This window comes from Fundulus heteroclitus, chromosome 15 (genome assembly GCF_011125445.2).
Source record: "Fundulus heteroclitus isolate FHET01 chromosome 15, MU-UCD_Fhet_4.1, whole genome shotgun sequence".
In the NCBI taxonomy this organism is placed as follows: domain Eukaryota; kingdom Metazoa; phylum Chordata; class Actinopteri; order Cyprinodontiformes; family Fundulidae; genus Fundulus; species Fundulus heteroclitus.
Genome location: NC_046375.1, coordinates 9,022,435 through 9,039,185, shown reverse-complemented (window position 1 = coordinate 9,039,185; position 16,751 = coordinate 9,022,435). Strand labels below are relative to the sequence as shown.

The 16,751-nt window shown below is 40.7% G+C and overlaps 1 protein-coding gene and 1 long non-coding RNA gene across 3 annotated transcripts in view; one reads left to right on the top strand and one right to left on the bottom strand.

Annotated features, from left to right (window-relative positions):
• Positions 1-2,326: 2,326 nt before the first annotated feature.
• LOC118566151 lies at positions 2,327-4,102 on the bottom strand. Its single transcript, XR_004932842.1, has 3 exons — positions 3,953-4,102; positions 2,826-2,879; positions 2,327-2,533 (listed from the first exon to the last, which is right to left on the bottom strand). It is a non-coding gene; the product is annotated as an uncharacterized LOC118566151 (long non-coding RNA).
• The window catches only part of LOC105930722 (beta/gamma crystallin domain-containing protein 1), a 41,951-nt gene continuing 28,505 nt past the window's right edge, over positions 3,306-16,751 (top strand). The window contains exons 1-4 of one of the 2 annotated variants that reach the window (XM_012869065.3): positions 3,306-3,574; positions 10,638-12,016; positions 12,427-15,793; positions 15,984-16,160. In XM_012869065.3, coding sequence (XP_012724519.2) covers positions 3,572-3,574; positions 10,638-12,016; positions 12,427-15,793; positions 15,984-16,160 — 4,926 coding nt within the window. In that variant the 5' untranslated portion in view covers positions 3,306-3,571. Of the gene's footprint in view, positions 3,575-10,290; positions 10,366-10,637; positions 12,017-12,426; positions 15,794-15,983; positions 16,161-16,751 lie in introns of those variants that run through there. The other variant, XM_012869064.3, reaches the window with a different exon arrangement.

The following is a 16,751-nucleotide window of genomic DNA, read 5'->3' as shown; positions in this document are numbered from 1 at the left end:
TATGGTGTATATGTGTTCACGTATCTCCAGCTATCTGACCTTAAAACAACTTTATTCCATTGGGCCACTTTGAATGGACTCAGAACCTTTTAGCATAAATGCACTGTTGTTCTCAAACGCATTACTGAGATAACACACACATTACAGTCGCTAACAGGCATAAAAAGGTAAAATAAGGTTCCAACAGTCATTCCCTCTTTTATAATACTACAACCTAAAATGTAACTTTGTCAGTCTTCCTTAGGGAGATGGGCAATAGAGTTTGTTTCCTAAAAGGCAGGGGTGCCTCCCAAAGGTTTTGTACATGGCAACCAGTAGGGGGGCTCTAAAGGGGGCTCCAGGGATCTTGAGAGGGGCACACCAACTCACCATTATGCATAACATATAAAGAGCTAAATGTGGGTATGTTGTTGTGAAAGAACTTTAAGTTTAAAAAAACATCTGGACCCTCTTTTAGTTGATTTAATCAACCAAACGGTCTGTATGTTCATGTTTTGAAAGTTGATCCTCTGACTCAGGGAGACACAGACGTTTGTTTTTGGGTTTTTTTTTAGGTATTTTGTATTTGTTTCTTCAAATTCAGATATTTACACTGACACCAATATGCCTTTAAAATAAATTGGCTAACCCCAGAATATGACATCATGTCTTAAACTCCTGTTTATGGCCAATTCCAAACTTTTGAGCTTAATTAGGTGAGATGTAATGTAATAATATCATCTTTATTGTCATTGAAACATACATAGAAACATACATTACAACGAAATTTGTTTTCTGCTTTTAACCCATCACCCTTGGGGAGCAGTGGGCTGCCATGTGCGGCGCCCGGGGAGCAATCTGGGGTTAAGGGTCTTGCTCAGGGACCCAGAGTGCAGGTGCTTGGGATCGAACCGGGTACTTGCATCCTTCTCTGAGCGCAAGCGTGCTGCTCTAACCTCTAGGCCAACACTCCTGTGCAGATATATTTTCCTAAAACACCTGAAACACACTGATTCCTAATGAGATATAATTTAAAAGTCTAAAGAAATCTGGCACTTTTTCTGTAAGAAATTTGTGGACCTTCTCGAGTCTGGGTTTTCCTTGGGTATGAATGTCATATTATCACCACAAACAACTATATGGAAGCATAAACAGCATGAAAATGTCCAGAAATAATTTTGTTTGTGAAGGAGACAGGTTCTGCGTCCCAGAGATGAACATGTTTGGGTGTGAAATATACGTGTCAAGCCCTGAGCAAAAGCAAAAAGACCTTGTAAAGTTGCTGGTTAAAGCAGATCTAAGATTGAAATTATCCACAGTCTATTAAGTCCTGTAACCGACATGGACGAAAATGCCATTCGGCAAAGATGAAGGAGCCATTATTTGAAAAGCAACTACTAAATCCTGATTATAATTTGTAGCTGCATACAGAGACAAATACCCTACATGTTGGGGACAGGCCCTATGGGTCCGATGAAGCTAAATTTGAATGTGTGGCCATAATGTCCACTGGAGGATAAAACCAGGAAGCTTGCAAACTTTCCATCCTGACCGCGAAAGGTCACAGCATCATAAAGTTGTGTTGATGTTTTGCTGCAGGAGGAACAGATGCACTTCATAAAATAAAAGGCATCATGAGGAAAGTGCATTTAGCAGAAATATTGAGACATTTCAGGACATCAGCCAGGAAGTTAAATCCAGGTGCAAATAAGGCTTTCAAAAGGCCAGTGACCCAAAGCATACCACAGAACCAGTTACAAAATAGCTTAAGAACAATTAAGCAAATGTTTGGGAGTAGCCATCACACAGCTCTGATCTTTATCCTACTTGTTCTAATTTTTAGGTCGAGCTAAAAAGCCAAGCCAATTTTACTGTATTTTAAAAGCAGTTTAAAAGGGGCAGGCATTGAACAAAGTGCTGAACATGAAATAAATGAATAAAACATTAGAAATAAAACCAAGTAAATTGAACAAAATCAGAAACAAAGTGCTTAAAAAAGTGTCATAACATACAAATAAAAGTAGCAACAAGGAAAAAAAATGACAGACATGAAGAACATCTAAATTAAATTAACTTATACCAGCTCAAGAGCGAATGAGAAGAGGTAAAATATCAGCTTATTATTCTGGCTAGCTCCTAAGTGATCTAAAATGTGAACATTAGTCTTATCATTTCAGATGCTAACAAAGAGTATTTAGACAAATATCTGATTTTATATATTATAGTATGCTTTTTGCCCCCTTAAAATATTGCATCCATGATTTTAAAATACTGTAACTTAGTAAAAACTGTAATTTATTTATTGATTTTACCTAAATATGTGACACTGGTAACACGAGGACAGAATCACGAAGGAATAGCAGAGAACCAAAAAGGAGACACTACAAGAGGAGGAAAACAGAAACCATTTTTATATTAACTAACAGATGTGTAACTCATCCAAGTTTCTCTTTTCCTCTTCCAAAGTCGAGCCGGGACATTTTGCACACGTCTAAACTGTGAAAGACTCCTTCTCTCTGCAGCCATTGACAGGTGTAACCAGCGGTGCTCCTCTCTGCAACAAAAGGAGGCCACATGGTGAAAACAGCTGCCGGCTGTGCAAGTCTGTAACTGTGTGAAAGTAAACGTGGAGCATTGCATTTGTGACACTGTAAAAGAATATTCTCTGAATGAACAGATGCTATATTGTCAGTTTCTCCCATAGCTTATGAGAACTGGACCACTTGCTTATTAAAATGAAACAAGAGTCGTTTATTTAATTAGACTTCATATGAATGTGGAAAAGCTGCGTATTTCTGATTCCTATAATTTCCCTCCGAGCATGTGACTGTCTTGTCTGAACTCACTTGAAATGCCGAAATCTCCTCTTCAAACTGTAGATCTTACAGGGGGGTGAAACGCTAAAGAGGAGAAAGAACAGTTTAACGCCAGATGTGAATTTTTCATAGGGTGGAAAAAGGAGATGGGTCTCAGTTTCTGCATCTCATCAATAAGTCATGAAAGAACAGAGAAGAAAACACAGGGCGGCTTAGGTATTTGCACAACATGATGCCTGGTGTTTTGTACACAGCGTGTGTTTCCGCAGACACAGGCAGACAGAGATCTAGCTGAAGATATCTGGAAATAAAGTTGAACATCACTTGGTAAATGCTTCGGTTATGTTATCCTCCCACCTCCAAACCTCGTAACCAGAAAACGATCATTCTGGAGAAAAAGAGAGAACTTAAAATGTTGTCTGTCTCAAGTACAAACAGGAACTCCAGTGTGGCATTTGTGCGCTGACAGAGTTGCAAAACAAAACCGTCATAGCTCTGTGCTGCGTCAAGGTGCCTGCGATACCCTGGGGTGTGTTACCTGGCCAGGGCCAGATTCCTCCGGAGCTACACTCACTCCCTTTGGGGGAAAATAATAATTCTACAATGACATCAATCTGGCATTGAGTTAATTTTTTTTCATTATAGTTTGCACTAAATATTAATAAGGCTCTTGTGCTCTACGTGACAAGGACGGGTTACCTCAGAGAGAGGCTTCCCAGCAGCGGGCTGCATCTCCCCGGTCTATTCCCTGGAGAACCAACAGAGACACCCTAATCATGGTAAGAGCTGACTCTCTCTCCCTCTCTCTGAAGTTAATAAGTGGAGCGCTGTGGTCGATAAACTATTTGAAGTTTGCACGATCTAATTTCACCGTAAAATTGCAGGGCCGCCCGCTTTAGTCTGCTGGAAACGGGGCTGTGTGCGCAAAGAAAGCTGCTTTCCGAGGGTTCCTTAAACCGAATATAAAGTAGAACCGGTTTATCTCCCAGCTACATAAATAAATGCACGCAGAGTCGGGGAAAACCTCTAAACTTATAAAAAATGAACGTTAAAGTGTAGGAAATAATATCAGTAATAACAACCGCGGCCCAAGATGGCCCACGCCCATCTCTACCTGTTGACGCAGAATTTTACTGAAAGGTGCAAATTAAACATACCCGCTTTATTTTGCTTTTATTTTGAAAAAAATGCACCAAAAGTCACGTAAAACGCCAGAAGTTAAATAGTTAAGTTCCTCGACCGTGGGTATGGAAAGACCCACTTGAGCTGCTAGCCATATGAGCAAACAGAGGTTAAAGAATCAGAAAATATGGATTCTCCAGGCTTTAAAATCCAAATAGTCCCCGCGTCATTTCCTGTGGAAAACTTAATTTGGTAACAGCCTCCTGCTGCCTTCACTTGTTCGAGTAAATGTCAGAATTTTCACATGTGATCAAAGGAGAGTTTAGTGGGACATTTGTTGAGCCTTTGCTCGTGTCTAACCAACCAGTTTTAGGAATCTGCTTATTCTGACTTATTTTTCTTGATCAGACTATCGGGAATAGTCTGAACTTGCTCTCTTATCTCAGTCCGCAGAGCGCTGACATGTATATGAGGTTTTTACTTGTCCAGACGCGTCGTGTGTTGACATTCATCAACGTGTCACAGTTTGCCACCAGGCTCGTACCTCTGGCGGTACTCGGGCTCCCTTCTGCGGTACTCAGGAGACATTCATAGTCCCATATATATATATATATATATATATATATATATATATATATATATATATATATATATATATATATATATATATATATATAGATATATATATATATATATATATATATATAGATAGATAGATAGATAGATAGATAGATAGATAGATAGATAGATGTGTATATATATATACATCTATATATATATATATATATATATATATATATATATATATATATATATATATATATATAGATAGATAGATAGATAGATAGATATATAGATAGATATATAGATGTGTATATATATATATATACATCTATATATATATATATATATATATATATATATATATATATATATATATATAGATAGATAGATAGATAGATATAGATAGATATATAGATGTGTATATATATATACATCTATATATATATATATATATATATATATATATAGATAGATAGATAGATAGATAGATAGATAGATAGATAGATAGATAGATAGATAGATAGATAGATAGATAGATAGATAGATATATGCGATAGACTGGCGACCTGTCCAGGGTGTACCCCGCCTCTCACCCATTGACAGTTGGAGATAAGCACCAGCACCCCTTGCGACCCGACACAAGGGATAGATGTGTTAGAAAATGGATGGGTATAAGTATCACAACCAATTAGCTTCAAAAGACACTTGATTAGTAAGTAGTGTGTAATTTATTCTCAGTAGAAATGCGGTTGTTCCATCAAGGTCTAGATAACATAAAGCTTCATGAACACTAAAAACAGAGCAGAATGGTGTTATAGAGCAGTTTGAATAAAACTTTCAATGGTATGAATGTGCACCTAAACCAACTCAGTTAAAGAAGCAGGAAGAGGCCCACCATAGCACTGGAGGAGCTGCAAAGAACCACAGCTCAATTGGGGGAATTGAGGTCAGGTCTTTGACAAAAAGTTTTGTTGTGCAAAGGAAATTGTTTTTTTTTTTTTTTAGAAGAAAGTCATAAGAAGTCCTGTTTAAAGTTTGTCTCAATCAATACAGGGTACACAGCAAACCTTTGGAAGGAGTTCAGGTCAGGTGGGACAAAAACATTTTATTTTACCTTCACTCAAAATTATATGTGTGGTGAAAAAGAAACTCTCCAAATAATCCTGAACAAATCGTCCCCACAGACACGATGGTGGCAGCGTCATCCTGTGGTGCTTGTTTGTCTTTAGTAAACAGGGGAACTGATCAGAGTTAATGGAAAGATTTATGAAGCTAGATATAGAGGGCTTCTGGAAGAAGGCTGCAATAAGACCTGAGACAGAGGCTAACCTTCTGGCTGGACAATGACCCTGAATATACAGTCACATTTGTAACACAAAATACAAATACACCACACACCTTTCATTTTTTTTATTTGTAAAAGTAATAATATTATGTGAAAACAGCATATTTTCAGAATCAGAATCAACTTTATTCGGCACGTTTGTGGGTACAAACAAAGAATTTGACTTCAGATTCTAACGATCCCAATAAACTACAATCTATAACAGAAAAGACACGGGGCAATATGTCCAAGGGAGTATTTATTTCCTCGGTGGTACAGCTGGCTACCCTGACTGTTAAGTGTTCATCACAGACACTTCCTTGGAGATGGAAACTGGCTCTGTGTGCTCTGTAGCGCTGGCCTGAAGGTAATAGTCTGAATAACCAGGTGACCAGGATGAGTCTAGTCGAGAGCTTTTTTAGCTGCCCTTTTACTGACCCTGGACCCGTACGAGTCTTGAATGGGTGGAAGGTCAGTCCTGATGGTCCTCTCTGCACCTCTAATTGTTTGTTGCAATTTAAACCTGTTAAGTTTTGTGGATGAGCTGAAACACCCAGAGATGAGTGAGCACAGCATGGACTGAATGACTGCAGTGTAGAAGATGATCAGTAGCCCCCGAGGAAAGTTGTACTTCTGTGTTCCCCTAATTCCACTATTGCATTGGTCTGTCACATACATCCAAATAAAATATATTGACATATGTAGTGTAACATAATAAAATATGATGTTAAATAAGTAGGACTATTTGTGCAAAGCATTGTATTAGTTTAAGGCTGTGGAAGACTAATTTACTGTTGTAAATGTGAGAGTAACCTTTAAGAAACATTAACCGAACATTAGACATGACCGAAACAGATTAGTTTTAAAGGCTCCAAAACCAAAGTACTTAAATAAATGGGACATTTTGTCAGACCAACAGTGAACCAGGTTAGTTCTAGTGATTGCTTATGTTGCAAAATATAGTGAGAGACATTTGCATGTATTGTTCAGTCAAAGGCAGAGTCAAGAGCAGTGTGCTTAGGTCAGATAAGGCCGATGAGCTCGTATAAACGCATGCAATTGTCTGTCATACTGAAAGAATTAGACAAGTGTTGGTGCACAGCATTGCTTGATATTCATTCCTTATGTTGAATTTGTGAAACCCAAATTAATGGACTGGCTTACTGGCTTGCTGTTTATTCTGCTGCTGCAGTAAAAAGCACAGACCATACAGTGCAGTTTCTCAACCAGAACAACGAATATTCTGCAAAGACAGTAAAGCAAATTATATGATTTGATGCAAGCCCAGATTGTTGTTGTGTTTCCGTGCGTCATCACATTCACTCAGGATACTGCAGAACTGATAGACATTAACGTATAGAGTCGTTGTAATTGCTTTACATTTAGAAAATTTACATATGGCTCAGAGTTGGTTTAGCCTAGATATTACTGCCAGTGAAAATGTCAGTTCGAGGATTGCTGTGTCTCCTGCAGAGAGCTCTCTGTATTGAGTTAATTTCTTTCCAAAGTTAAGAGGGAGCACTTTATAAGTCTATACTATCTTCAGTTGAATTTACTGAAACATAAAGGCTGACAATCACAAAACAATGGCTATAAACCATCAAGATTAATTATTTAACTTTTGAATAATGGACACATCGAGCTACTTCCCATTTAACAATTATAATTTTAATGATATAAAACCAAAGTAAGCTAATCATTATTTGTTATTATTTTTCCCTTTATGTAATTGAATACATTTAGGTAATTTGCTGTTTCTTGCGCACAAATATTTTTGCTTTTGCATGTACAGACAAAACTGTCTGCTCTGACTCAAACTTTGGTGATTCAGACTTGCAAACTTTATCACCCTGTTGCAGATTTATATAACGTACATCACGTAGAAAGCTTTGCTATACCATACAAATGCCAACAAGTTCGGCATTCATGCATAATGTCCCTGTCATGTAACAGGAGCTGAAACAAAGGGTTAGGGTTGCGGTCGAAGTAAAAATATTTTGGTTTTTTTTGCTTTTACTTTTTTGTAAACATCATTCATATCTAGTGTCTTCAACCCCAAATAACAAAAATAACTTGACAATAAAGATTTTCTAGACTAATTCAGATTGGTAAAGTTTGCAAGACAGTGGTGTTTTTCTTAGAGTGTATTCTTAAATCAAAAGACAAAACTGGGCAGGATTGGTTGAAGGTACAGTTTAGCTATGTGTTCCCTTTCGTTTGAGCAGAAGTTTACATTTCCAAATTTGAACTTGAAAAAGTAGTTACAGAAAGTCCCAAGGATATCAGGTGGAAAGTCAGACATTTCAAATCAATCTGACCTCAAAAACAAATATGGCTGTCAATTTAGATTAAACTCAGTGACAACTGATATAAAACAAGAACATTTTAGTCTTATAATTTCAGCAAACGTCAGCTGATAAACAACATACCAAAACTATGTTGGCTGACAGGGGCAAACACGCAGCAAATGGCTGAATGCGCCACAAACGCTGCACACACATGCAAACTCCAAGACACACAAACACAAAAATGCTGCAAGAAAATCAGCTAATTAAAAAAATGCTGCAAACTCCCTTCAAGAAAAATGGAAGTGCGCCAGACCACTAGAGGGAGTAGAGGGACTCAGTATAGACAAGCACGCTAATATTGCCTATGTAAAAATGGTTACATTCTGTAAGATTGTAAAAAAAAAAAAAAAGAAATGACAGCCACATGTTTTTAAAAAGTTAAGAAAAGAGCACCATTTCCTTCTTCCCTCCACTTTCATTGGGGAACCACATTAATGTCTTTACTGGGTCTGGTCCCAGATGACTTGGTGGTTTACTCCCCCTGTTTTCTCTTTTTTCTTTCTTTTATTTTTTAAACTTGCTATTGTGTTTCGTACTTGCAGTATTTTCTGCATTGTTTTTTTCTTCCGTTGCACTGATGTTTGTTTGTGTGTTGCTAATGATTTATGAGTTTGCATCAATCTATTTTCTGTGATTGCAGCACTTTTCTTTTGCAGCATATTTTTTTTGCAGTTTGTTTGCTGCACATGTACTCCTGCCTGCCACAGTAAAATAAAAATAAAGAGTTTATTTGTAATTTTGACAGTTTGTTACTCACTAAACCTTCAACTCAATCAGTATTGTACAGCACTATTTTTGCTCCAATGTTTGATAGTGCAGAAAAAATGCATTGTTATTATTTGTATTGCTAATTGTAGTCAACCCGGTCACTAAGCATGACGATAAACAAATCCCACCGGTTCTCTACCTTTCAGCTGTAACATGTATTACTTGTTTTTAACGACATTCCTAAATCCACATACTCAGTAGGAAATTGAACCCAGCATCGGAGTCTTAAGCACTTATTATTGAATCACCATCATCCTTTTCAACTGTCTTCATTGCACTTGTCATTTGAGAAGCTACCATGAAATCATAATTAACGAGCTTTGAGAAAAAAAATAAAAACACTTTTGGTTGTTGGTGGTTATTAGCTCTAAACCAGATTAGTTAATACGTTCATATTAATCATGAAATTAATCAGGAGGCCATCCGCATTTCTTTTAAGAATCACTGAAGACAGCCCAAGTCCAACCAACGTTGCACTTAATACTGATAATACTGAATAGTAATATTACCAAAAGCATTTATATGCCACATTTATGCTGCTAAAAACAACAACAAACAAAAAAAATGCTGTTAAATAAAAGCAGCTTTTTTTAATACATGTTTGTTGTCATTTTTGATGTTCACTAATGGGTTCTAATTCTCCCCAATTAACAAAAAAAAGTGACTATATTAACTAAGTGGTTTTAAAGTTGTAACATTCCACTCACTTTTTCCATCACTACAGTAAAGACAAAATGAACAAGATTAACAACAGAAATGAAGAATCACGAAATACTTCTAATGAACTGGAAGCTGATCAGGAAGTTAATTAAAGCAAAAAATAAAAAATAAAAGTTGGACATTATCCAGACTAACAAATAACTCTGAAATGAAAGCACAACTGGGCAACTGACGTGGAAATATTTGATGACTCACTACTAAATAACAGCTATATATAAGGTTTACGGAGCCGCATTTGAATGCATCATTTGAAGCACTGGGCTGAGCGCTGGTGCTCCGATGGAGGAGGGCAGAACTTTTTTGCAACACGCGTTGACACTGCGCTCAAATAGTTTTGGGGATGCTCAGCTGAAGACAAGGAGTAACACAACATGCTCATCAGCTACACTTTAGTGGAGACTCTATCTTGGACTATCTAACAACTTTTTGCAACAACAAAAAAAAAAGAAAAAGAGAGGCGAAAGAAAAGTTTTCTTCAAGAATTAAGGGTGAGTTTATTCTGAACTGACGTTCCAGACTTCTTTATATTTAGAAAGTTGGGTATAAGCTCTCACTTTGATGGGACATTTTACTTGTTTTCAAGATCTGCTCATTTTGTATGGTCTTTTATTGTGGTGGAATCATTTTGTGTTTGTCTTGTGCTCTATAGGAGTTGTTTTTTTTCTAAACCAAAATCATGTTCACATCCTACATTAAGACTCTCAATGATTTGGTATTTTCTACGGTAAGCGTACAGGCTTATAAGCACCACTGCATGTCTTTGCATTGCTAAGAGATGCATGGCTGCAGTAGAAATGTCTGTGAATAACACTTAGAGCTGTCTTGCACACTCTTTCTTTGGTAATTTACAGTTTAGCATGTGCTCAGTTACATGCAATCCTTTGTTTTTCATTTGTTTTAATCGTTACAAGTCTTCCAATACTTGCAACATTTTGATGTAATGTAGGGTGCATTTGTAGACAGATATTTATTCGAGTTCTTCTTGCTTTGCTTCAGTCTGACCCCGAGGACCAGCCGAGCACTGGAGTCTTGGGTCGAATTGGCAGTTGGTTATCGCCATGGAGGGGAAATTCTCCAAAGTCCCTGGATGGGAATAGCGTCTCGGCTTTTGATTTCACTCAGAGCACAGAAGGAGAAGACCAGAGTGAGGACTCGGTGAGAATCCGAGCAGAGGAGCGACAGTGGCAGGAGGGGCATACTAGTTCACTTGGCATCTCTAAAGAGTTTCTCCCTTGTGAAGAGAAGGACGCCACGCAGTCTGCCCACAGAGACGGCTCAGTTGTGTGCAGCACTGAGACAGGAGAGGGCGGTCCAAAGGGGGAGGAGCTTGCAGAGAGGTGGAAGGAGAGAACAGGGCAGGGCAAAGAGACAGCGGAGAACAGCAGCACTCCTTCAGCAAGTGGGAATCCTGAGAGGAATGTCAGTTATTTGACTCAGCCCTCATCTTCGTCTAAACAGGGAGTGGCGTGGGACTTTGACCAGGCCCACGCCCGGCCACACGCACTGAGACAAGCACAGGCTCAGACAGGTAGGAGGCTCCACGTGTACCTCGAGGAGACTAGTGTGATTCAGTCTGGCCAGGACACCAGTGCTGGAAAGGAAGTCGTTTGCAGAACAGTCAAAAGGAGTTTAAACGTCCTCCGGAAGTCAAAGTCGTCATCGAGTTTTGATCTAGCTACCAGCTTGAGCCCAACGAATGCTGAGAAAAATGTGAGGCCGGCTTCTGAGGCACAAAGCTATTATAGTGTTCTAGGGGGAGTGTCGCTCAAGACGCACAAAGACTCGTGGTTAGAGACTAAGAGTGAGCAAACAGAGGCAGACGACATGGGACGTAAAAACAACAGCAGAAGGAGAATCAGAAAGAATTCCCAAGGAGATGTAGTCAAAAGCCCCTCAGAAAAAAAGCCCAGAGACGCTCAACCTGCAGATGGATTGCCTCCAGCCAGTAGCTCTGCAGACAGTCCGCAGGACAAATGTCCAAACACTCAACAGAAAGAAGCATCCAAAGACTCCTCCCTTGAGCCAGGCTCCTCCTTACAGCTCTCACCTGAAGGAGGAGAAAGCAAGATTTCGCCCCCAGATATGGTCAAGCAGTTGGACGGGTTCCAGGGCTCAATCTCAGTTTGTGCAGCCAGCCAGTCGGGCACAACAGACGTGGGAGCAATCATGGACGAGGATGAGAGCCATTACAAAGTACAGAGGAAGACCGAGACGCCAGAATCCAAACGCAGAAGTATTAAGGTTTCCAAAAGTGAAGTGAAGTTTTTTCCAAAAAGTGTTCCTCTCGAACCAAAACAAAACATGACAGGGGATTTCAGCAATAAGTTAAAGGATATCACTGAAGAAGAAAAGCCCAAAGCAGAGACTGATGCAAGGTAAGTTTAAGTTTTAAGTGAGTGGTAAAGTAAAATTTGTACATTCGACATACAACACCAGAATGTTTGGAAGGGGAAGGGTTAAATATTTAAACTGATTTGCGTACTTCCGGTAAATGTCACTTCGCAGACGTTTTCAGATTACAGGTGTGGGTGGAATGGAGTCAGGTAGATCCACAGAGAAACAAAGGTGTGTGTCATGACACAAAGTTCAAGCCTGAGCTATAGGATTAGATTTGAAGAAGTATTAAGATCTAAATTGAGATCAAATAAATCTTTAGGTGGTTAGAAAATTCGCTGAAGATTAAATGATTATTTGTCCATAGAAAGTACGTGGTTATAAGACAGTTACACTTTAAGTGTTGCATTACTTTGGAACGTTTCAAATGTTTTCTATTTGTTTTACACAGCGCCCCTGACTCAAAGAAGTTTGCCGAGGAGCCCAAACCTAATGCTGGCCGGATTGCAGATAAAATAAGCCTGTTTGAACAGAAAAGACGAGATGGTGGTTTCAAAAAGACCGTCCAGACCCCGAGAAGTGCAGATGTCTCCCCCACCACACCTGTCACAGACAGGTTTAAAGCCCGCTTACTTTCGTCTGAGCAGAGGTCAAAATCCGCTGAACGTTACGGCAGCCTGAAGCCCGGCATTGCACCAGCTGACAGTGAGAAACCAATGACCATCAAGGAGAGAATGAGAAAATTTGCAGAAGCATCAGATTCCCAAGCAAAACCAGTGCAGCCTCCAACACAACATTTAAAGGAAACGTCTCAAAATTCCCACTCGTCTGTGGCGGTTCAGGTATCAAAGTCATCAAAACTGGACATTCAGGATAAACTTGATAACAAAGAGCCAATGCATACAGAGACAAAGTCAGAGATAACATCAAAACCAGATGGACAGGATATTTCGGCTGGATGGGTACAGACACCCACTCAGGAACTGCAGGGAACGGACTCCAAAATTAATGACACAGAAAAAAAGGATGTAGATAAAGTCACACATTCAAGCACTATTGAGAAAGAAGATTTAGGAGATTCTGCAGATCCTACCAATGATACAGCACCACAGTCCAAGACTCCGAGCAGAATAGGCCCCCGGTCTAAAAGAAGGAGAAATAAAGAAGCAGCTAGTCCTGTCGGCCCTAGTGCACCAACAAAAACAGACATTACTGATATAAAACAAGATGAGGAGGGAAATACAGAAGAGATGTCCTCTACCCCCAAACAACTTCCAAAAACAACAGCATTATCATCTCCAAAATTCCAGGGAGGCACTTCAGGAATACGGCCTTCGAATGAAACCAAATCAGATGAATTTAAAAATGAAAAATCAGAGGGAGCTGCTGAATCACCTGTCAACAAAGATGAACCTGATACTGCTGTCTGTAGCAGTGAAACAAAAGCGACTATTGACAAGGAGTCCAGCATGTTATCCAAACAGGAGGAAAATACAGAGGAACAGAGTCTTACTTTTACAACAGACAGACCAAACCCCTCAGAGGGCAGGAGTGAAAATTTAGCATCCTTCCCATTACCAGCTCCATTAGCTAAGCCGCATCTTGAGATGCCACCTGCAGCAAATACGGAGTCGACTGCTGAACAGCCCAAATTAGATAAAGAACTATCAGTGCAGCTCGAATCAACAAGTAAGCAGGAAGGAAGCACCCCGGCTAAAGATGAAGCAGAAAAAACCCAACTTCCTGCAAGCACAGACACAGCGCTAATCTGTCAAGCTGAGAATGAAGATGTGGAGAAATTAGAAATAATGAACAGTGGGAATCTACATCATACTGAGGAGAGAGACATAGAAACAACCCAGCAGCTTCTGCCTTCAGACAAATCCCCCACAAAGGATAATTCAGGCAGTAGGCAAAGTTTCTCAGAGAAACAGCAGAGTGCTGAGGAATCAAAACCACCAGAAACAACCTGTCAAATGTCAGAAAATACCATAGGATCATCAGCCCTCCCTGTTGAAACACAAAAACCCGGTGAAGCGTCGGCTGTACCTCCAGAGAAAGCAGCTATTTGTTCAATCACCCAGACTAATGAGGCTGTGAGTGCAACAGAGAGTGCAACAGAGAGTGATAAAGACCCTCAGAAGGCACAGACAGCCACAGATGTGCCTCCCGAGTCACAAGCAGAACCCACAGAAAGCACAGGAATACAAAGTGAGCTAGTGGCGAGAGGGGCCAAGGCCGATTCTGTGTCCGTGGAAAAATCAGAGAATTCACTTGATGACTCATGTACACATGGAACTAATGATGCTGGGCTCTCCGAGTCAGATCCTATTACTGAAGCCGCTACACCAGACGAGGGAGCGACTGCAAGAGGCACTAATGACACTGTTGTGGTGGTGCATGCTCAGGTTGATGTGACATGCAAGGAAAAGACAGATTTAGCTGCTGAAGAGTTACCTTGTATTTTCGACAGCGAATCTACCATAAGCAAAGGTCTCAGGGAGGGTGACAGGGATAAACACACCCCTGTGCCATCAGTGCAAGAAAACTTAAAAGAAATCAGGCAGCCAGCTCTTAGCCCCGCATGGTCTGAGGAATCAACAAGCCAAGAGACTAAGATTAATGTCTCTCCACTCAAGGATGCGGAGAAAATAACTCAGAGCCCACCTGTTACCAGCACACTTCACTTAACAGGTAAAGAAACGGAGAAGGCAGCGGAGAAAGGAGTCACTCTCCCAGCTATTAATCTTTTGCCTGTTGCTAATGGTGATATCTCCTCACCTTCACAACTCCACAAAGTCTTAGACAAGCAAGCAAACGAGCCGTTGAGTCAAACTTCAACGGCTCCTCTACCCCCAGAGGCTAACAGGCGAAACCCAGACCCAGTTCACCATTCATCCTTGAGGAAACTCAAGTTGCCCAAGGAGCTGCAGAAAGACAATTCCTCCCAACAGCAAGACACGCCGTCCAGCTGGCTGGATGTAGATGTTCCCAAGCGCAGGCTGAAAGTCCTGGAGGCAAAACTGACCTCCTCTGGAAGTGAAAGCAACCTGTTGGACACTTCTGGCGAGCTAGATGATGACGATTTTGTTGAAAAAATTAGGAAACTCTGCGCCCCATTCTCCCTCCCACCCCGTAAGCACAACCACCTTCGAACCCCCCAGCCTCCCTTTGCGATGCCAGCCATTAAGGAAGATCGCTTTGAGAAGACGTTTGACCCCGAGGAGTTCACGTTTGGCTTGAGGAAGAAGACGCAGTTAAGTTTAGAAAACACTCCGAGCCTTTTAGCCAAGCTCCAGAGCACAGAGACAAAATCGGGCCTGATGCCCGCCAGGGTGAGCTTTGCTGACAGGAGCATACTGTGTGGTGGCCTCAGGGAAAAGGACACTGGGAAAGGTGAGGACGAGGGGAAGGAAGACAAAGAGGATAAAAAAAAAGTGAAGTCTCGCTTTGAGACGAGCTCTGTCCTCAGCAGTCTCACCTCCTCTCTCATCAGAGGCAAGAGAGATGGAGACCAGTCTCAGGCTGAAGGCACCAGCTCAGGCAACGGGTTGCCTAGCGAAACCTCCCAGCTCAGCCCTCTAACTTCCCCCCAGCTGGCCCCTCCAAGCCCAAAAGCCCCAGCTGCAGTCAAACACACAGCAGCCAAACAGAATGGAGAGGAAACCCGTGCTGTAGAGACTGTGGTCAATGACTCAGGTCCTCCACTTCCTGCTTTTAACGACATCAAGCTGCCTGACTATTTACAGAAGTACCTCCCACAGGATCAAGCAAAAGCTGTGCCTGAATCACAAGGACCGGACCAAGTCAAACCAGAGGTTAGTTCCGCTTTGTCTGAATGAAAATTACGTTAACGTCACTGTACTTGTAGCTACACGTCGTACAGCAAAGCTATAAGCTGAAAAGTGAGGTTCCGGTGCGAGCGAAACTTTATAGAAGTCATCTGAGACCATTTTAATAGGCGGTGAGAGAAAGAATTTACCGCAGATGTGTCTGTATATGTCTCAGCCTACAGGGAAAATGGCATCTCTGCTTCCGGGAGCTAAGGTGGAGGGGGTCGCGAAACCAGGTCTGGTGCTTCCTGATTCTGCAGCAGCAAGAGTTCCTGGGATTCTTCCAACCACACACCCTAAACCTGTACCCAAGGATCCTCTGACCCAACCACATGTGGCATTCAGAAATACCGTAAGTGCATCACAAGCATGCTGCTGCAGGATGCTTTGCTGTCTTGTGCAACAGATTAATCCTCTACAGTTAGAAGTATCGGGTTTCATTAGCTGGCATAGTGAGCTGGAGACTGTTTTCCCTGCAATTTCCATAAAGTTGCGCCTCATATGGCTTCATGGAAAAATGAGTATGTCTTATTTACAGGACAGCTTTTACTTCCATCCTTTTTCTGTGTTGTTGTACCACTCTCCCCTGTATCCCATTTAGAGTCATGAATAAAGTAACTTTGCTGCAACTTATAAGGATTTTGGTGATCCTTTAGGGCTGAAACAACTTTTTCCCATATATGTGACAGACATTTCTAAACAGATATTAAAGCAACAATATGTAACTTTTGACCTGACTAGACCTGAAAGTTTCAGGTTTAGGCCATTAGCATGCGGTAGCTCTCTTGTTTAGGGGTGCCCTAGGTCACATGAATTTCTGAGTGACAGATCCGCACCTCTTAAGTTCCTTTGAGAAGGACAGCCTGGACAAACCATCAAAACATGCTGAGTGCTGTATATTGGCATGGAAAATCGAATAATATACCTCAAACTTAGCTAATAT